This window comes from Lycium ferocissimum, chromosome 5 (genome assembly GCF_029784015.1).
Source record: "Lycium ferocissimum isolate CSIRO_LF1 chromosome 5, AGI_CSIRO_Lferr_CH_V1, whole genome shotgun sequence".
In the NCBI taxonomy this organism is placed as follows: Eukaryota; Viridiplantae; Streptophyta; class Magnoliopsida; order Solanales; family Solanaceae; genus Lycium; species Lycium ferocissimum.
Genome location: NC_081346.1, coordinates 3712690 through 3733522, shown reverse-complemented (window position 1 = coordinate 3733522; position 20833 = coordinate 3712690). Strand labels below are relative to the sequence as shown.

Below are 20833 nucleotides of genomic sequence, written 5' to 3'. Positions count from 1 at the left end.
CCGCACCCCCAAATCTTAAAATTTAAAATTTGCCGAATCCTTATCGGATACCTGCACCCGAGTCCGAGCAACTTAGCATGGGAGTGTTCAGGCAGGAGTACTTGAGACCTTTGTGTCTGATGTTTTGCAAATAAACAAATATACATAAAGGAAAGTTCACGCTCCAGTTTGAACATTGACACTACAGCAACTGCTCATCCCGCCAATCAGTAACCAAAAAAAAAAAAAAAAAAAAAAAAATGACAACCACTACCCTGTTGTTACCAGCACTTGAAGAAAAAAAATGATGTTGATAGTTGCTCTACGATTACTAATAACATAAAATTCATTGTCTCGGGTTAGTGTTTTGTCTAGTCAAACCTGTACACTAAACAAATGATAAATCTACATATTACACAGAACAAAAGTTGGAAAAGATGAACCTCTGATTTAATGTTTATCACCCATTCTATGGCCTCAATTAGGTCCCTTCAGTTTCATCAATTAAAAACCAATCATGATTTCTGCTTCTTGTCGGAACCAGCCATAGAACTTTCAGCTGCTGTAGCGGTTGCTAGTTCCATTAACCTCTCATAATCAATTTCAGTTGATTTATACTTCAACTTGAATCCACCTTGCATCCATGACTTCACACAGTGCAATGCTTGAGTGCTCTCGTAGGGTGTTGAGAACCTCTGCTTCTCTATCTCATCACCTTTGCTGCAGAAAAGGTCTTCAGGCGCCAAAGCAGTCGGTTGTGCAGCTAAAAAGTCCCGAGCCATCACTGACAACCGTGGGTAACGCGTGCTATTCACCTTCCACCATTCCAAGACATCTGTTGCTATTGAAGCAGGAGGCTCTGATAAATATTGGGTGAGTTCATCTGTGGCGGAGGACATGCTTGCCCTACGTTTCTTACGAGCAATTTCCTCTGCAAAAGAAACACTTCCTCCATCTTCTAGCTCTTGTGCAGCGTAAGAGCCGGTGATAGAAGCAAAATGACTGGTGGAATAGTTTCTCATAAAATGTCTTCTGGCTTCCTCCAAGTGATTTTCGGAGTTGAGACTTTCTGGAATGAGCTCAACCTTTATTCTTGGATCAAGAATGGCAGTCATATATGTGAAGACATTGCAGACCTGGTCATTGTAGCTCCGGGCTTTCGTAGCCATTTCCTCAGCACTTTTGAGCCAGTCAGGGCTGTGTCGAGAGTCTTTAGAGGCTGCAATTATTTCAGAAATGTGATCCATGAAGAAAAGAACCAGGCCAATTGTTAGTACTTTGTTTGTACATATGTCATTGATGGTTTTATAGAAAGGTTCTAAATATGCATGCATGATATTCACAGCATTCTTCTCCATGGTGCTGAGGAGCACCCTACTGCCTAATAGCTCATCATATTTTCGGACAATAGTTTCCATTGATTTACCTGCCTGCATGGGAGAATATAATTGAAGTCATCGGTCATTGTAGATTAAATGTAAAGCAGAATCATATTTTCAAATCCAAGTTCTTGTATCTTCCTTAAGATGGTCCGTCGATTCCATTTATAAGTAGTAAGAAACAGCCCATAACTCAACAATGTTGGCATATCTATGTATTTCTGTGCAATATAGTTGCTAAGAGATATCCAAATGCAAATTCAATGTTAGAGAATGATAATATTTTGGTTTCAGAGTCAAGTAATCAAGCCAAAGTTTATTCCTGAATAAGATTGGCATTTTGTGTGCAAAATACTTTGAACTATTTGAGATAAGAGAAGAATATAAAATTCGTTATCATAATATATTCAACACAATTTGAGGCAAACTAATGTTACACATATTATTGACATTGAAGAACTTCACAATAAAAATGTAATGGTTTAAGGCAATTTTCAAGGCGAGCTTTGAACAGTACTAGTCCAACTTCACTATAAACTTATATAAGCTAGATAAATGTTTTCACCTAGTTCTTAACTATTTTTACAAGAATTAGTAACTTGACATTAATGAGCATATTTAACAGGAAAGGAAATACCTTCCGTGCAATGTCAAGCATCTGATAATTGCCACTCCAACGAGGCGAGGCATCAAGAGGGACTTGCCAATTGCCTTCTTGATAAGCATTGCAACATTGGAGAAAATCTTGAGAAATCTCAAAGGACGTGTTCACCTTTAGGACAAACTCCCTTATTTTGGAAATTATTGTCTTTGTAGATCTTAGTCCATCATTTATGATTGAATTCAAAGTATGAGCAGCACATGGAAGATAGTAGAAATGACTCGTATTTTGGCTGTCCATATCTTCTTTGAGTGTATGACATGCATGCAGTGCAATCGGACTATTATCATGTGTGCAACAGAGGACTCTGTTGTCAATATTATACAGATTAAGGACCTTCAACAAAGCGTGAGAAATTTCAGTAGCCCCACAAGGAGAGGATATGTGACAAATATCAAGGAGCAACCTCTGGAAAGACCAATTTTCGTCAATCCATTGGCATGTGATGCTCATATAGAGGAGTTGCTCGTAAGATGTCCAGAAATCAAGAGTAATAGAGACTTTGGAAGAAATTTGGTCCACTATCACCCTCACATCTTCCTGCATGCTTCTAAAAACTTCATAAAGTACTGTTTGGAACTTTTCTCTAGGCCAAAGTTTTACGGTTGGATTAAGAAATTTAAATGAATTCACAATCCAATGTTCGTCCAAAGTAGAAGGAGGAAGAGATGCAAGAATAAGCCACTTGACAAGCAACCAGTTCAAATGATCGAGCTCCAACTGAGGTACTTTGGCATGAGCTTGAGATTGAGGTTGAGGCTTCTTGGGAACAATGACAGGCTGTTGCGCAGGACTAGCAACATTCACTGTTATATCATATCCCGGATGGCGATTGCTGAGATGTCTGCCCAAGTTGCCTTTTAAAAAGGAATAAGTACATCAAAGGTCTACAAATACGACATAATACATTCATTACTCGATTGCTGAGATGTCTGCCCAAGTTGCCTTTTAAAAAGGAAAAACAACATCAAAGGTCTACAAATACGACATAATACATTCATTACTCGATTGCTGAGATGTCTGCCCAACTTGCCTTTTAAAAAGGAATAAGAACATCAAAGGTCTACAAATACGACATAATACATTCATTACTATTTCACCAATATTGGTTTAGTATTTCCATAATTCTGATTCTATAGACTACACTTGATGTAACTATCAATTCATTATGTATCACCCAATTCTTTTCTAAGCACCCTCACACAGTGGCGGAGCCAGGATTTTCATCTAGGGGGTTCAAAAATTCTAGAAAGTAAATACACGAAGAAGTCAGGGGGTTCAATATATACTATATATACATAATAAAATAATTTTAACTTTGAAAATACACTGTAATTTTTCGCCGAGGGGGTTCAGCCCCCTGGAACTAACATGGCTCCGCCCCTGCCCTCACATGAAAATTCAGCATTTGTCTCAATTAACAGGGAAAAAAAGGTTTAGACATGAAAAATTACCAGTGGCTGTTGCAATTGAATAACTCTGTCCACAAAATTTACACTTCCTAATTTTCCCATCTGGAGCTGTCTCAAAGTACTTGAGATACACTGATGTCATGGTCTTTTTCCTTGTTTTTGTTGTAGGAGCTTTCTCTGGCCCGGTATCTATAGGATGGATTGTACTTGTAGATTCCACAACGGCAAGGGATTTGGGTTCCATTTCTATTCCAACGAGAGCGATAGGAAAGAGGATCAAAGAAGATGAATGCACAATCATAAGAAAAGGAACAAGTGGAGTGAAATGTAGTAGTACCTTTTAAAGTCTTATAAAGAGAGTTAGCACCCCAATCCATCACATTCACAGCTCCAGTTTTCCCACTCAATGTTCCTGCCTATTTCATACTAGTACTTGGAAATTCATGAGAGACACAGTAGGGATGTCTGTTGGTCCCAAAGCTCCTCACCTGCAAATGAATTTGAAAAAGGAAAAAATAAAAAAAATCAGAGCAGTTATCAAAGATTTGAAAAAAGGATAGCATGCATTTAGGGTTTAAGGAAGAAGAGGGGTGAGGAACTAAGAATATCAATAACTAAACTTACAAATTAGAGTTGAACTTTGGAAAAACACTTGTCATCTTAGTATTGAGAAGAGGTTTAGTGAGAGAAAGAGAAGTAGAAAGAAGGGGGTAAAGGGAAGGAGGAGTTTGCAGGGAAAGAAATGGAGGGAAAGGGAAGAGGGAGGAGTTGAGTTTGAAGGCGAAGCTGAGAAAGAGATCAGAGAGTGTTGTAAGCCAGATTAGTGTGTTGGGAAGCCGATCTCAGATCCGACTGATACAACAGAACTCATAAGAGGAGACGAAGCTGAATGCCTTTAGTGAGTTGGTAGAGCCGTCACGCCAAACGCCGCCCTCTACGCCCCCTTTTCTTTTTCTACTTTTCCACGTATTATTAGAACTCATGATCTAAAAATAGTAATTTTAATTAAGAAAATATAACTTCTGTCATATTTTTCAACTGCATAATTAACTTAATCTAATGGTACATTAATCATTTCTTGTCGATAAGTCTTTAAAATTATTAGTTTCTTAGTCACAAATTGATTTTTTTTTTTTTTAAAGAAAGAAATTATTTATAAGGACGGAAGTTTGGAAGGAGAATTAATGGATACAAAGGAATGCAAAAATTCAATATTCTATGAAGTAACATGATTTAAAGTATGAAAATAATTACGACTTGGTGAGGATCATAAATTGAAAAACATTAGTATTTTTATGAATTTGTGTGCAGATTTTTTATTTTTTTTTAGTATAAATGGAAATAATTATTTTGGTATTTATTAAGTTTTAGTGTCACTCATAATTTTATGTGACAAGGTTTTATGCTTGTTAAATGTGGCGATTTAAGCTTAATTTTAAACAAAATTAAGGAAAAAATAAATCCATAAAATGCACCTCAATAATCAATTTAATTCTTCAAGTATATTTTTGGTGCTTAAAAATCTTCATTCTTATTTAACCAAACAAGAGATTTAAAAAAAAGATTGTGTTGACTGATAATACTACCTTCATTTTCAACATTATATGACACCAATTAATAACTTTTACTTTTAGTATTTGTAATACATCATAGATCGTTCAAAGGTGATGAATAAAATTGGTCACAAAATCTTCTTATACAATTTAAAAAAATTAGTTGGAAAAAAAATCAATTACATGAGAATCGCACTGATTCAACACGAATACAATATGACATCATACGATCACTAAAATTCAAGATAGTTATAACTTCTTCAAAATGATAATTGAAATATATGTGTTTCTAATATTCCCTCCATCCCAATTTATGGGACGCCGTTTGACTTGGCACAAAGTTTAAGAAATAAAGGAAGACTTTTGAAATTTGTAGTCTAAAACAAACGTTAAACACTTGTGTGTACTGTAAATCATTTCATTAAGGCAAAAGGAAAATTTTAAAGTTAAGTTGTTTCTAATTATAATAAGGTAACTTTTTTTAGGACAGACTAAAAAGGAAAGGGTGCCTCATAAATTGAGACAGATGAAATAAAAGATAAGAAAAATCCACAAAGTTTCACCAATTAAAAAGGCCTACGTGGATTGTCTTAAGAAAACGAATGAGGAAAAAAATGGGAATACAAAAGTTAAAAGTGACATACACGTGAAGGAGCTTCATAGGATCAAATGGTATTGTGAGGACGACAAACTTTCTTGATTGCCGCTTATATAGTATGGTTATTTGTTTTGGAGCTTGACTATTATGAATACCCACCGCCTAGGATTTCTTAAAAAAGCAACTGCTATCTATTAAATTTTTCCTCAACCGCTATCTATTAAGTTTTTCCTTCTTACAATGCTTGAACTCGAGACCGTTGATAAAGGTGAATGAATTCTATCTATCGCACCAAACCATTGATGATAAGATATCAGTAGTTTACTTTTAGTTTAGCGTCGACAAATGTATTCAACAACACCAGTAATAACTATGCTTAGTTACAAATAAGTTGAGAGAGTCGATATATGTATAATTGTTTAAAATAATTTTTACTTCTAATTTATAAGAAATCTTAATCAGTAATATTAGTATTAGTTTAACTTTTAAGAAAAGTTATGATTTATGTCATTCTTTTTGTTAGGGGTGTACAAAGCAAACCGACAAATTACACCAAACCGATAATTCGAACCAAACCGAGAAAAAAATCCGACTAGTAGCTTAGTTTGACTTGGTTTGGTTTTAAAAAGAAAAACCCGAACACTATTGGTTTGGTTTGGTTTTAACCAAAAAAAGTCAAACCGAATCAAACCAACCCGACATTATATTTATAAAATTTCAAACATATTTTATACATTAAAATATTTATTTATAATGTAATTTATAAATGTTTCTTTAAGTTTTTCATAGTTTTTTTTATCTTTTAACATATTATTTCAAGCTTGGAATTAGAATTTTGAATGTTCCAATAAATTTTATAGCCCAATGATATTAGTAACTCAAATAAAACTCAACAAAAATCAAATCAATACTAATGCTAACAAAAGTAATTCACATCTAACACTGGAATGACAATAATGTTGATATCTATTATTTAGTTTTGTATTAGTTTAGAAAGTGAAAATATATAACTTAATTTTATTTTTTTCTTTAATATCTAGTCATGTAATTAATACATATTACCGTACTTATTTTAGCATGAATTAGTACTTTTAGATTATGATCATTTTCTACATGTCTTATAAATTAGCCGTATTTATTATAGCATGACTTAGTACTTTTAGATTATGATCATTTTATTTTATGCAATTTCACTAAATTTTTTTCGTTAAATATTTTAGTACAATTTCATTTCTCATCTCACGTTTTGTGTTATTTTCTTAATAAATATCTTAATTAGATAGTCGTATGTTACTAGGACTAAAGAAATATTTGAAGTACAAGTTATGTGTTTTGTATGAAGACTTTATCGGAAAAAAACCTGAAAAACCCGACCAACCCGAAAAAACAAAGAAAATCCGAGGTTGAAAAACCCGACTTTTATTGGTTTGGTTTGGTTTATAAATTTAAAAACCCAATGCAATTGGTTTGGTTTGATCTTTAAAAAATCCGAACCAACCCGGTCCATGTACACCCCTACTTTTTGTACTAAAGTGTTTTTTTTTTTAAACTATAATGATAGTGGGGCGAGTTTGTACGGCATCTAAAGTATTAAATAATTTTGTCAATCAAAATTTAAATATATCAAAAAAATTACCTCATGTTTTTGCCCCGCCTCTTTTGTGTATTAGAAATATGAGCCAACTCAAGCTTCATATCCCTCTTGCGAGCAATTAGGATTAAACTAGTCTTGGGCGAGGAGACTTATAATTTAATAATGGTTTGTGACATTAAACTAGTCTTGAAAATATTCTTAATAAAATGGATAAATGCTCTACAAAATTGTAAATCTATCTATTCACAATATATAAAACAAAATTGGTTTAGTGCGAACTAATTTGAATTAAAAGATTCTAGAATCCCTAATTCAATAATTATTCATATCGTGTGAAAATTTCCAACTTATTTGAGCAGAGGAGCCAAAAATTAGAAGTGTATCAAATAATCTGTAGAAAACTCAAGCCACAGAGTTGGAGACTTTTTATTGAGTTTAGTTGCATCAACCCGGCCTCAGTTCTCTAGCCGTTCTTTTATTTAGTTTACTCTTTTATTTTGTTAAATTTTGTATTTTTTCCAAACTCTTTTATTATAAAAAGACTTTGACAAAATTTAGATTTAACAAAAAATCTTATAGAGATTAGCAAAGTAATTTGGAATTATAGAATTTTTTAGAGTGTAAAATAAAATGACCACTTCTCATTTTTTGTTTTATTTATCTCCTAACTAGTCCTAGTATTTTAATTATTTTCACTCATATATAGTCGACGTTATAAATTTCACATCCAATCAATAGTACTTACACGGTTACATGCGTGAAATAGAGTAACTATACTTTTTTCGCCACGGCCAACCAGCTAGTTTGGTTGTTTCTATATTTCCATTTCCCACTCGAAGCCAATGAATTTAAGGATAATTTCATTACTTCACTTTACAATGTTTCAAAAACACCCATGAACTTGTGATAATGGATAATAAATCTTTTTCTTTTCTGTTACGGAAAGGAGAAAGGAAAAGTGAAAATTGGACATATACATATTGAGTGAAAGAATTCATTCCGATACCAGTAAATTATAAGTCTTGATGAAAAAGAAGGTGTTTATTTTCAATTATCACAAACCCCTTGTGTGAGAGAAGTCCACCGATAACATTAAACTATGAGGCTGAGGAAAAAAAAAATACAATTTTTAAAAAAACATTGATTGTTGTAACTTGTTTTGGGGGTCTATAGCTTGCTGGTACTAGTAATAAGAATATTTGATGTATGTTATATCAAATTAAAAAAAAAAACACAATAACTTATTAAAAAGATAACAAGAACAGTTTTGAAATATTGACATGCTGAAAAGGTTTCTAGTACTCTTGGGCATGTCACTCACTAGCCCATTGGGCTCTAAACATTTTCACTTACAAAAGATGTTAAAGTTGGCTGGTCTGATGCTTGAATTTTTTTTTTCAAAACCCAACTCAAAAAAAAAATATATATATATATATATTCAATTGAGCAAATGGAAAAAACTACTATACCATTCGCTTTTTTTTTTTTTTTGGTTGCTATAATCACATGATTTTATGAGTCTTCATTTGCCAAATTACCAACAAATTTGAGAATTTTGTAAACCTTTTTTCTCTTTGTTCTATGCTGTGTGAGTCAAACTGACAAATTCAAAAACCACATTTGTCATCAAATAATTAATAATAACAGATATACATAATTCTCTCATTGAAATGGAAAGTATAGCTAGTTGATTTAATTTCTTCTTGTCCATCTTCTGGATCTCCCCCATCTTCTGGATCTCCCTTTTCTCCAAATAATAGCATGAGGGTCTGGACAAACTTGGTATGGAATTCTTGGTGGATGAATTTCTGGGACGCTGCACACATTACATTATTCTTACTTCAATCATCAATGGCTGGTGGGACACATATTATGTCCTTTTCTGTTTTTTGTGGGGCATTTCCTTTATGATTTACGCACAAACAAACCGCCAAATATTACTAAAATTGTACATGATCACAATTTGATAGACTGTAAAAAATAGGAGTAATTCCAATTTGTTAAAGGATATAAACATCCTTTATATTAAATGTGGTAAGGGTGGTTCAAAATTTGCTTTGAATCATCATACGTTCAAATTTCATGTGTCACAATTTTATATTTTTCTGATTACCCTTATAAGAATTTCTATTTATGCCGCTGTCAACAAATGTATATTATCCAAGATGTGTTGTCAAGTTGACAGGCAAACAAACTCATTTATTTCTTGTTACCTCTTGCTTGAAGTAATAAAACAAACCCTATCCTTAATTTCTATTGTCTACAGACTACAGCTGTACCATATTGACTTATCTATTCCTCATCACATCACAACTAAGGTAACGAACTCATTAAGTAAAATACCCAATTCATTTTACCACTTTAATCTAATGGTTAATATAAGACGCAATATTTTTTCCCTCTCGATGTTCAACACTCGCTTTGAGGCTCAACTAATTCAGTTTCACGCCAGGAAGTTCCAGTTTGGAGGTAATACTCTCCCTACCAAACGTGATTTCATTTTCTGGGTTCAAATCCGAAACCTCCAATTAAGACGGAGGAATACTAAATAGAAATTTTCAATATATCTTATCACTTTAATGATTTATTAGTGGGATTATACCAGAGTTTGGACCACAGATTATATATAGTATATGGAGCAGGTAACTGACTTGGATCAAAGTAAGAAAAGGAAATGCAATGCATGAGATTATTAGGAATCATATTCTTACCTCAGTGCAGCTATTTCAATCTGTGAGAAGTCCATGTTGGTTGAACTGTTAGGCAAAAAAATAGTTCTTAATTTCCTTGTCGTGGTCAATGGCGTTGGTTGCTTGATGGCTAGTACTTTGCAACTCAAATTGTTTGCTATACTGTTGTGGGCCATGGCCATTCTATGCAAGGAATAAATAAATAGTTAGTACTAGTAGTATTAGTTCCACTCTATTAAACATATCTAAGTAAATAAAACATTGCAGATGAAACTATTCAATTAGAGTGTAATGATTATTGAGAATTTATATAATCGACTATAACTAGGTTAACTTTATGATAAGATCCAAAGAAATACTCTGTCATATATCTACAAGTCTTGGTCAGGATTCTATAGCGCTCTCTTCATCGATGAATAAAGTGCAACCAAACAATTCTATTTCTATAACCCATGGCTATGGGTCAGTGTCATAGTTCCCACTATACAAGTGGCTCTTGTTTCCTAGTTCATTCCCCATTTGTTGTGATTGCATATCTCAGTGTGAGTAGGTTAGCAGATAGGGATATATCAGCTAGCTAAGTTTCTCGTTTCATAGAAACAAATATGTATCTTTCATATGAGCAGGCCAAGAATTGACCAGCCTTAATTCCTTGCGCTCGCACATTGTAGGGTAAAACATAATATAATTAAGTAATTAAAAATATGTTTTCTTTAATAGTTTAAATTTTTTGATGAAATGATCACACATTTCAATACTGTGTGCACAAAAATATTGAGATCCTAAAACAATTCTTAAGGATATTATACTGTGAGGATAATGTGATAGGCATGAATAAAAAATTTAGCAGTCAAATAATGAGCATACAAATTGCAGGAAACGGCCGGCCAATAGGCTGTAACCGAAACGTGGCAGAGTAAGAGGAGATTGGCCATTCTATAACAAATCTCACCAAGTAAACAACAACAGATAGGAGTTCCATCAAACTCAATTAATAATTCATTAATCCTTATCCAGCCCTAAATATTTTAAATCCAATAATAACTAAGTAAACTATCTGAACTTTTACCTTGTTGGTTAGGTTCGAATCCCCACATGTAATCCCTTCCCCATTTCTCCTCCCTACTACTCCCTATGTAACTAAAAAAAAAAAAAAACTACTAAGGTACACTAAATATAGTTTTGGAGGTACACATTCCCTTCTCGATATGAAACAATATACCAGAAATAAACGTTCAGTTTGCAATGTTTGATAAAGTAGTGAATCTATTGGTACTATAACAGTAATCTTGCAGAACAACTAACATGTCAAAGACAGAAATTGGAAGTTGGAGCCACCATCTTTGTCTCCATAAGAAGAGATTTCGAGTTTTAATTTTGAAAAAAAAAAAAAAAAATTGGATAAAAAAGTGTTTACTTCATTGGGTAGATTACAAGGCCTATTGCAATTTTCAACTGAAGCAGATATCAACATTGTGCATAGCTCAATCCAAAAAGGGTAGAAGGGGTGGGGTACGTATTGGGTTAACTACTAAAAGGGCCTGTTCCTTAAGGGCAGAGGAGAGTTGACCAACCATGGTGATAGGCCTTTAATGGCTTTAATGCTAGGAAGGAACTTCCTGTCCATTTTCTATCTACACAGAAATAACTTCAATTCATATAACCTCTAATCAATTAATGAATTTGTCCTCAAAGACTCAACCCACCCTGTAATCTTAATTTTCTTTTTTCTTAGTACTTATCAACAAGAAAAAGAGCAGATTGACAACTAAGAAAAAGCTTTATTCTGGTCTAGTGATCAATGAACTAGTTTGAAAATCATGAGGTAAATTGCAGCAGAGGGGCAAAAATACTAGGTGATTTTTTCTCATCTATCCGAGTCTTGATCAATAAAGTTACCTAGTATCTGTGCTGCTGGAAAGTGTAGACTTGTAAAATTTGCTAAAATGCATACAAACTGACATGAACACCACGATTATCGACAGAGAAAAAACTTTATTTTTTGAAGGAAAGCGGAGGGATTTGAAACTTACTTGTAAAGAAAGCTATGATCATGAAGTCCAACAACAAGAGCTGAAGCTCCAATCTCTCTAACCATGTCAGCAATCTTTCCACCATCTTGATCCCCTTCAGTTACCACAATCTCTGTCTTGGTCTGTAACAGATCAAGTACCCCTATGTCTGTTATAATCATATATGTATCAGTAACATTACAAATTAAATTAAAACTTAAAAACATGGATGAAAAACAGAACAATGTAACAAATAATAACAGAGTGACCTACGTTGGGATAATTGTTGCAAAGGTCTTGAAAAGACAGAGCCAGTTGAAAACCTTTGAGCCGAAGATGCCTAAGTTTCTTGTTGCTCTCGGATCTTAAATTTGGAAAAACGTGAAGAAGTGTCACTAAATCACCATAACGTAAAAAGTTATGAAGAGCCCATTGCAAAGCTGTTCTTGATACTTCTACATCTTCCACAATTACAATTATTTTCCTCACATCCATATTCACCCCCCACCCCCACCCACCCAAAAGGAAAAAAAAAAAAAAAAAAAAAAAAACCTTGGAATCCCTCTATCAATTTCTTGGTCTAATCAAAGGTGGTTTTGTGAGATACAGAGCACTAACTAGTTTCTTTCTTTTGATGTACGCTCATGTTATAATTTTGAAAATGGAAGTTTGCCTGTAAGATTGAGATTGGATGGAGAAAGAAACTAAAAAAACTAAGTATTGGACAAACACAGAGAAGTAGGGAGTAATAATACAATCGAATATTTAAGGGGTCGGTCTCTGCAGATTGTGCTTGTACGTCAGATTGGACCGCAAAAGATTAAAAGCCGGCTAGAGAGGGAACTGTTTATTTTTTTTTATTTTTTTTATTTTTATGCTTATTTTTTTAAATCATCATTATTTTTATGTTTTTGAACTTTTTGAATTTTCACAAAGTTTTTAAGTTACATTGGTAATGTATAATTTTTTTTTTTCAGATCATGCTAACATACAATAATAGATAACCCTTTATTTTAAGTATGGTATGGTAATTATCCGAACCACTTATATTAATGAGCATAAGTTTAACATTACTACATTAGTTTTTGTACGTACCCAAACTAATGTTTCTCTGTGTGTGAATTTTACTATTTAAAAGGTTACTAGAGATTTGTTAGATTCTGATATAACATGGGATTTAATGTGAACAAAAAGAAGCATTTACTCATGTAGATTTCATGGCAGTGGCTTTTAAGAGGCTCAACCGTTCAACACATTATATACACGAGAATGTTTTACAGTAATCATGCAATATTTGTTTTTAATTTCACAACATGAGAGTACTACTATATGACGTTAAAACGATTCTGCATTTAAGTCTAAAAATGTTTTACCAAATTCAATGTACTTGGATTGGTTCCAAAGGATTACACACCCTCTTTGCTAAACTATCAACTTATATTAACTTGTACATTTATATGTAGTTAAATTTAATTGCCGAAATGTTTTTTTATAGGACAAAAGATTACAATGTAAACTTATTAACAAATTTATACTGAATCAGATACATTTAATTTTACATTACATTAAAAATAAAACTGAACATTCATTAATAAGTACTCCCTCCGTCCCAATTTATATGAAGGTTGACCAGTTTGGGGAGTCAAACAACTTTTTTTCTTTGATGCAATTGTAAACATAGTTCTTTTTTCGAGTATTTTAAAATAAAATTTACATATTTGGAAACCATATAAAAGGTAATATTGTATACGGTAAAAATCGGATATGCGCAATACCGGTGACACCAGGGCCGGGGGTAAGATCAAATGAGCACGAGTATAATCAGTCTTTTCTTCAGACCGGGATTGCACCAGATGTGGCTAATGAAGAAAAGAGAAGTAAATCTGTTGGTCGTGTCTCCGGACCAAACTCGCATCGCTCGTTGGCCCGGCCGCCAAGTCAAGTTTTCATGGCCGTCAGCCCGGTTTCTCTGTGTCCGGGTTGAGCGTGGCCGTTAGTCCGGTTTACCAGCTGCAGAACAGCCACGCGTCAAGACCGTTCTACCATTTTGTACTGACAACCGTACGGGTGTCAGACCGTACGGTCCTATCTTATACTTTTAGGGTTTTTTTATTTCAAAAGGGCTTTGTGTAGTATGAAAGGCCCATGAGGCAAAACTATAAATAGAGGACATTTCCCTACTTTTAAGGGTTAGCTTTTCGAGATCTAGAACATTGTAATAGTAAATATATATTAAAGCATTATCTCACTCTCTCTCTCTTTAGTCCGAATCAGTAGATCTTTGTGGTTTTTGCTTATTCTCCTAACACCATTAGCTTAATCATCTATAGCAATATATTCATTCAAAGGCATTGATATATATTCATATATACATATTATAGCACGCAAATCCATAAATATTTCTCATAAACCCAAAATAGATTAAAATTATCCACATATCCTATACCTCATTTACAAATTCAATTTTTACCTAAATTCGGGGTAAACGTTTTGGCGCCCGCCGTGTGGATAATAGGGCTAGGATAATAGTGATTTTTTAATCTTGGCTTCTATCTCCTACCCGTTGGATTAAGAAATCTTTTCGTCTGCGCGAAAACGGACCAAACGGCAAGCAATCTGGTCATGTCAACAACAATGAGATTGTGACCGAAAACGAGAACAGTGGGCTACGGGACCTACCAGCAGATCCCATCGATCCAAATTCTGTTGATTCGAGGGAAGGCCTTAACCGGCAGAACACCGTGAACGAGGAGAATGCCACCCAACCGGCCACTGATCCCTTAAATACTCATAATTCGATTACTTTATCTTGGGCACAAGGCCGGAAAGTACCAGATACCCCGGATGAGGTTAACTTACGTTTAATCTTTGAAATGTTGCAGGAACAGAGAACCGCCATCGCCGAACAAGGAATCGCAATAGCACAGCTGCAAAGTAAAAATGATAAAGCGGCCCCGGAGAAGTCCAAAGTGGTCACCGAACCAAGAAGGGACGAAACACGGATAGTCGAGAGTAATGGATCGGGAGCCGGTTCATCCACCGAAGTTCTGAGAATGCTCGAAACATTGGCAAAGCGGGTAAACTCAACTGAGAAGATGGTGGAAACATATAACTCTCGGGTGGATCAGATCCCGGGGGCTCCGCCTATTCTAAAAGGACCGGATTCAAAAAGGTACATTCAAAGGCCTTTTCCTCCAAGTGCGGCTCCGAAATTGATCCCGAAGAGGTTCAAAATACTGGATATCCAGAAATATGACGGCACAACGGACCCACAGGAGCACGTGACTTTATACACCTGTGCCATAAAAGGCAATGACGTCGAAGAGGATGAAATTGAGTCCGTGTTGTTGAAAAAGTTTAGGGAAACCCTATCGAAGGGAGCATTAACTTGGTATGACCATCTGCCCGAGCATTCAATCACTTCTTTCGAAATGCTCGCGGATGCGTTCATAAAAGCCCATGCTGGAGCTAAAAAGGTGCAGGCCCGGAAGGCGGATATTTTTCGTATATCCCAAAGGGACAATGAGTTATTACGTGAATTTGTCAACCGGTTCCAAAGGGAACGGATGGAGCTCCCTCCGGTTCCAGAGGAATGGGTGCACAAGCTTTTACCAAAGGGCTTAATCCTCGGAGCTCGACGGCCTCGTTCAAACCAAAAGAAAACTTGGCCGGAATGCGAGGGCGCGACACAGGCGGATGTCCATAACGACATGCGAATCAAAGATTCGGGTAAAGGATGACCAACTCGAGCTTCCCCCGGGGCCTGTAAATATGAGCAAAAGCTCTGAGAGAACGAGGAAAAATTACGAGCCGGAGTCAAGACCATCGAGGGAAAGGTATCGGCCATACTCTCATTCGGAAAAGCCAAGCTTCAGGTAGGAAAAATCAAGGGTTGGCCCCAGTCAATTCTCCGGTTGGGGTGATAGACGGACCGAGCGCCCGTCGAACAGTCGAGGTCTATCATTTAGAAGTGATGCCGGGAGTTCGGCTAGCAACAAAGACCTACCGAGGATATCGGAGTACAACTTCAGCATCAATACCTCGGATCTCGTCTCGGCCATTGGCCGTATCGCAGAAGCAAGATGGCCGAGACCACTGAGATCAGATCCGAGTCAACGGGACCCGAGCGTGATGTGTGAGTACCACGGAACTCATGGTCACAGAACTGAAGACTGTCGCCAATTGAGGGAGGAGATGGCTCGGTTACTGAAAAATGGCCACCTCCGAGAATTCCTGAGTGAACGAGCTAAAAGCCACTACAAGGAAAGGGAGTCCCACAAACGGGCCGAACCGGTGGAACCTCAACATATAATCAACATGATAATCGGAGGTACAGATGCTCCTCGAGGGCCGGTGATGAAACGGACAAAGGTTACCGTTGTGCGTGAGAAGCGCAGCCGGGATTACGTGCCCGAGGGTTCCATCTCCTTCAGCAACGAGGATGCAGAAGGCATCATTCAACCACACAATGATGCGTTGGTAATTTCTATTCTTATTTTTAAATCACAAGTTAAACGTATTTTGATTGACCCAGGTAGCTTGGCCAATATCATCCGGTGGAGAGTGGTTGAACGGCTAAGGCTACTCGATCGATTGTATCCGGTACCCGAGTGCTTAGTGGGTTCAATATGGCGAGTGAAACCACGAAGGGGAGATTTCTTTGCCGGTCAACATTGACGGCACCATTCAGCAGACGGTGTTCTATGTCATCGAAGGGGATATGAAGTATAATGCTTTGCTTGGCAGACCGTGGATACATAGCATGAGGGTTGTGCCATCGAAATTACATAAGCTGTTGAAATTCCCAACACCGGAGGGGATAAAAACCATTCGAGGTGAACAGCCTGCTGCAAGGGAGATGTTCGCGGTCGAGAAAGCACCACTCTTTCCCAAAAAATTGGATATGAAAAATGATGAGTCAGTCGGTGGCAAGGATTCTAAATAACAACTAAAGTGTACGGGTTCGACAGCGGAGCAGAAGGGGTCGGACCCGGGGAATGAAGAAGATAATTTCGGTGTACCCAGATCATTCGTCTTGCCGGATGACTCGGATGCAACCAAGTCTACAGTAGAGGATCTGGAGCAAGTCATCTTGTTCGAATATCTACCGGATAGAAAGGTATACTCCGGGTGGGGTTAACCTCGGAGCTCAGGAATAAGTTAATTAAGTTTCTTCAAGCTAATGCCGATTGTTTCGCATGGTCCCATATAGATATGACAGGTGTGTCACCGAAAGTGATGACTCACAAGCTCAGCCTTGACGGGAGATTTCCCCTGGTGAAGCAGAAGAGGAGGCCAATGCCAGAGCCAAAACACGCCTTCGTAAAGGATGAGGTAACAAAGCTTTTGAAAATAGGCTCTATCCGGGAGGTAAATACCAGGACTGGCTAGCTAACGTAGTGGTGGTGCCGAAAAAAGGTAATAAATTTAGAATTTGCGTTGATTATAAGGATTTAAACAAAGCATGCCCTAAGGATTCATTTCTGATGTCTCACATCGATAGAATGATCAATGCGACAGCCAGGCATAAGATGTTAAGTTTTCTCGATGCTTACTCCAGGTACAACCAAATCCGGATGCACTCGGAGGATCAAGAGAAAACATCATTTATTACCCGGTACGGGACTTACTGTTATAATGTCATGCCCTTCAGATTAAAAAATGCCGGTGTAACTTACCAACGCCTAGTTAATAGGATATTCGAAGAACAAATAAGGAAAACAATGGAAGTTTATATTGACGACATGGTAGTCAAGTCCCTGGAAACAGAGGCCCATTTAAAACATTTGCAGGAAACCTTCGATGTACTCCGTAAATATAACATGAAGCTTAACCCGGAGAAATGTGCCTTCGATGTCCGATCGGGCAAGTTCTTGGGTTTCATGATTGTCACGACCCAACCCCGTGGGCCGCGACTGGTGTCCTAACTGGACACCCATACGCACCTACCCTCGACGTATCCGGCATATCAAACAGCTAATCTCGTTTAGACATACATAAATTCATACAAATATCGGGTACGTCGCATATAAATATACATACATACGTAAACATACTTAGACACGTACACTAGCCGCCGAGGCTATCATAACGACAGTCGCAAACCCGAACATACGTGCCGACCGGTGACAACTCACAACCCACAATCATGTGTGCGGACCTCTAACATACGAGAATAGAATCGAGAGAAAGACGGGACGGGGGCCCCGCCGTACCCAAATAGTCATATATATATAGACCATATGAACAACGAGAAGATATATACAAAAGTATCGGCTCCGGATCAAGGGAGCTCCTCGAAACACGAGATCGAAGTCCTAGACCGGTGGCGTATCACGCGGTGCGTCCGTACCTGTGGGCATGTAACACGACCCCAGGAAGCAAGGGGGTCGGTACGAAGATGTACCGAGTATGTAAAGCGAGAAAGGTAACAAGTATAACCATGATCAAAGACAGGAGTACGGAAGCATAACGGAGCGTAATTAGAATGCGAAGTACAAAAAGTAACACCGTGTCCGAGACCTCAAAAGACATAATGCATATCGGATCATATAATATCATACGAATATGTATCGTGTCCCGGCCCTCGGATAAGGGACTCGGTAAGTAAAGTCATGCATAACGAGAATCATGTACCATATGTGTAGATGACGTGTCCCGCCCTTATTAAGGGACTCGGTAATATGGAATCATATCTCACAAATCATATATCATGTATACATAACGTGTCCGCCTACTGCGGGTCTCGGTGAATAATAATCATGTGCCGTCTTTCGGCCGCCATCCCCGTATCATCGTATCATAATCATATACAAATAACGTGTCCCGCCCGCAAGTACGAGGGACTCGGTGAATAATGCGAGAGAAGTGCGCACGAGAACATGTCTGGCCGGGACTCGGTGAAAAGACATATCATAGCTTGCACGAACGAGTAGTGCGAGAAACATATGCATATAAGTCCGGACTCACGGACCCGATCACACAAATAGTCATAATACGTACCTTTCGGATGCCATGACGGATTATGTCAAATCAGAGTTTTTGGAGACTATTCGTACGTAACAAATATATCATAGGGCTTACAAAAGATTCAAACTGATCGTTCTTGAGCAAACGGAACAATACAAATGGCATATCATTTCAAGGAAATCGGACGATGCTTGTATAGGTATATGTATGCCCTTTTTGGGGATGGCACGATTTCTTACTTCAGATCATATTTTTAGGATCATAACCCATATCAAGACATATCATAAACTTATCATATTCATTGTTCGACAACGGTACAATCATCAAAGATTCCTTTAAACATGGTATAGGAATAAATTAATTAAAATCATAATAAGAGGTCTCGATTCTATGGGCCCACCTCGGGTCAAATCGAGGCGGCGGGCATAAATCATGGATCATAGTCTTTATGAAGTCATTTGAAAGCGTTTGGGACAAACCCGTGTTCATTTGGGAAGGTTTCGTACATATAAGTCATTTTGATGACAACTTGTGAAGAAACGAGGTTCAATCTTCTTGAACGTTTTGACGCTATTTTTAATCTTGAATTATGGAACGCGAAGTGCAATCGAGGCTCACTTTTAAGCCCCGTACACTCGAACATGCCGAAGAAGAATAGGGACGGCTTTACATACCTCGATTTCGCCTTATGCTCGCTTGGCTTCACTTCCAATTTCGTCGAAATCGCAAATGGTCACTCTTACCGAGTTACTATTCATGAAAGCTAACATTTCAACTTTGGTCTATACTTGGCTACCGAAATTTCGGCGAAGACTTCCCCTACACATATGACACCCCCGAGATTCAACTCGGCCAAAACAACCAAACAACAACCCAACAACAACATCAATAATCACAATGAAACACAACATAACATAAATAGTCTTCTTTCTTCATAAGCAACAACTTCCAAACTAACTTCACATTTGCAAACTAACATCGACGTTCTCATATTCATTTACTCATTCAAGACCATCAAATACAATTCAAGAACATTTCACAAATTATACAAAAATTTCACCGAAACCATAATTCGTTCAAAACTTCCAACTTCCAACAAAACCATTGATCCTCTATTCACTTCACAATGCCATAACAACATAATCAACATACCAAATAAATTCAACCAATTCCCTTACATATATACAAAGTATACCAAATATACAACTTTCCAACATAAGGCCAAAATTCTCATTCCAACTCCATACTTTCAAATCAATGCTAACTCAAATCCTTAAACCTTTATTGATGTTACAAGAATCATAACGACACAACTAACATGACAAACAAAACAATTCATTTTCATTCCAATTCTTCCATAACTCACGGCCAACTCCTATATTTTCCAATTTCCATCAATTCATTCTACTTTCATTTTCAACATGAATTTCCATCATAACCATAACTAAAACACAATACAAAATTCAACTCACCATAACCATGCACCATACACACACACACGGCCATATACACACCCACACACACACGGCTCACACATGCACATGCACACACACCATAATTTCATGATTTTCATTCAATTCCATTCACTCTAACCTCCATAAATCTTCTACAACATAAAAGGAATATGAAACCTTACCTTTTCTTAATTTCTCCACTTGCCACCAAGATCACTTCCTTGCTTTGAAAATTATACCATGTTGGAGAGGAACTTGAGCTTAGTAATAGTCCCAAGAGAGATGGATTTTTGAACCAAGGGATTTGGCTCCAAGAATTTCTTTTCTTTTCTTTTCTTTTTTTTCTCTTCTTAGCCGATTTCTCCTCTTCCTTTTTGTTCTTGTTTTTGCTCAATTTTTCTTGAAAATTCTAGAGGTAATGATCCCTTTATAATCAATTTATCACATGCAAAATTTAATAAATCATGGGTTGGGCCATGTAGTGGCCGGCCACCCCTTCCAATCTTTGGGCCTTAATTTTTCATATTTTTTT

General features: G+C 36.7%; 2 protein-coding genes across 5 annotated transcripts; both read right to left on the bottom strand.

The window, feature by feature from the left end:
- Positions 1 to 231: 231 nt before the first annotated feature.
- Positions 232 to 3857, bottom strand: LOC132055497 (zinc finger BED domain-containing protein RICESLEEPER 1). 4 transcript variants are annotated; one of them, XM_059447359.1, is made up of 4 exons: positions 3780 to 3857; positions 3474 to 3679; positions 1996 to 2876; positions 232 to 1409 (listed from the first exon to the last, which is right to left on the bottom strand). In XM_059447359.1, the coding sequence occupies exons 1-4, from the start codon at positions 3806 to 3808 to the stop codon at positions 495 to 497; spliced, it is 2031 nt and encodes a 676-aa protein (XP_059303342.1). In that variant the 5' UTR covers positions 3809 to 3857; the 3' UTR covers positions 232 to 494. The 4 variants fall into 4 exon arrangements, with proteins under 4 accessions (XP_059303342.1, XP_059303340.1, XP_059303339.1 ...); XM_059447357.1 differs by having other exon boundaries at positions 3474 to 3677; positions 3769 to 3827; XM_059447356.1 differs by lacking the exon at positions 3780 to 3857 and having other exon boundaries at positions 232 to 422; positions 456 to 1409; positions 3474 to 3755.
- A 4923-nt stretch (positions 3858 to 8780) lies between these two features.
- LOC132055496 (uncharacterized) lies at positions 8781 to 12402 on the bottom strand. The gene is made up of 4 exons (XM_059447354.1): positions 12152 to 12402; positions 11900 to 12021; positions 9888 to 10049; positions 8781 to 8992 (listed from the first exon to the last, which is right to left on the bottom strand). Exons 1-4 carry the CDS (start codon positions 12371 to 12373, stop codon positions 8869 to 8871), a joined length of 630 nt encoding a protein of 209 aa, XP_059303337.1. The 5' UTR covers positions 12374 to 12402; the 3' UTR covers positions 8781 to 8868.
- Between the last annotated feature and the right edge of the window lie 8431 nt (positions 12403 to 20833).

What these genes read in the sequence shown, in the direction of transcription:
- LOC132055497 (XM_059447355.1), bottom strand. Translation starts at nt 3,732, where the DNA reads ATGATTGTGCATTCATCTTCTTTGATCCTCTTTCCTATCGCTCTCGTT. An exon ending in TTCAATTGCAACAGCCACTG is followed by an intron (nt 2,877 to 3,473) that starts GTAATTTTTCAT and finishes CCTTTTTAAAAG; the next exon opens with GCAACTTGGGCAGACATCTC. An exon ending in TGCTTGACATTGCACGGAAG is followed by an intron (nt 1,410 to 1,995) that starts GTATTTCCTTTC and finishes TCTCCCATGCAG; the next exon opens with GCAGGTAAATCAATGGAAAC.
- LOC132055496 (XM_059447354.1), bottom strand. Translation starts at nt 12,373, where the DNA reads ATGGATGTGAGGAAAATAATTGTAATTGTGGAAGATGTAGAAGTATCA. An exon ending in TTTGCAACAATTATCCCAAC is followed by an intron (nt 12,022 to 12,151) that starts GTAGGTCACTCT and finishes GATCTGTTACAG; the next exon opens with ACCAAGACAGAGATTGTGGT. An exon ending in ATTGAAATAGCTGCACTGAG is followed by an intron (nt 8,993 to 9,887) that starts GTAAGAATATGA and finishes TAATGTGTGCAG; the next exon opens with CGTCCCAGAAATTCATCCAC.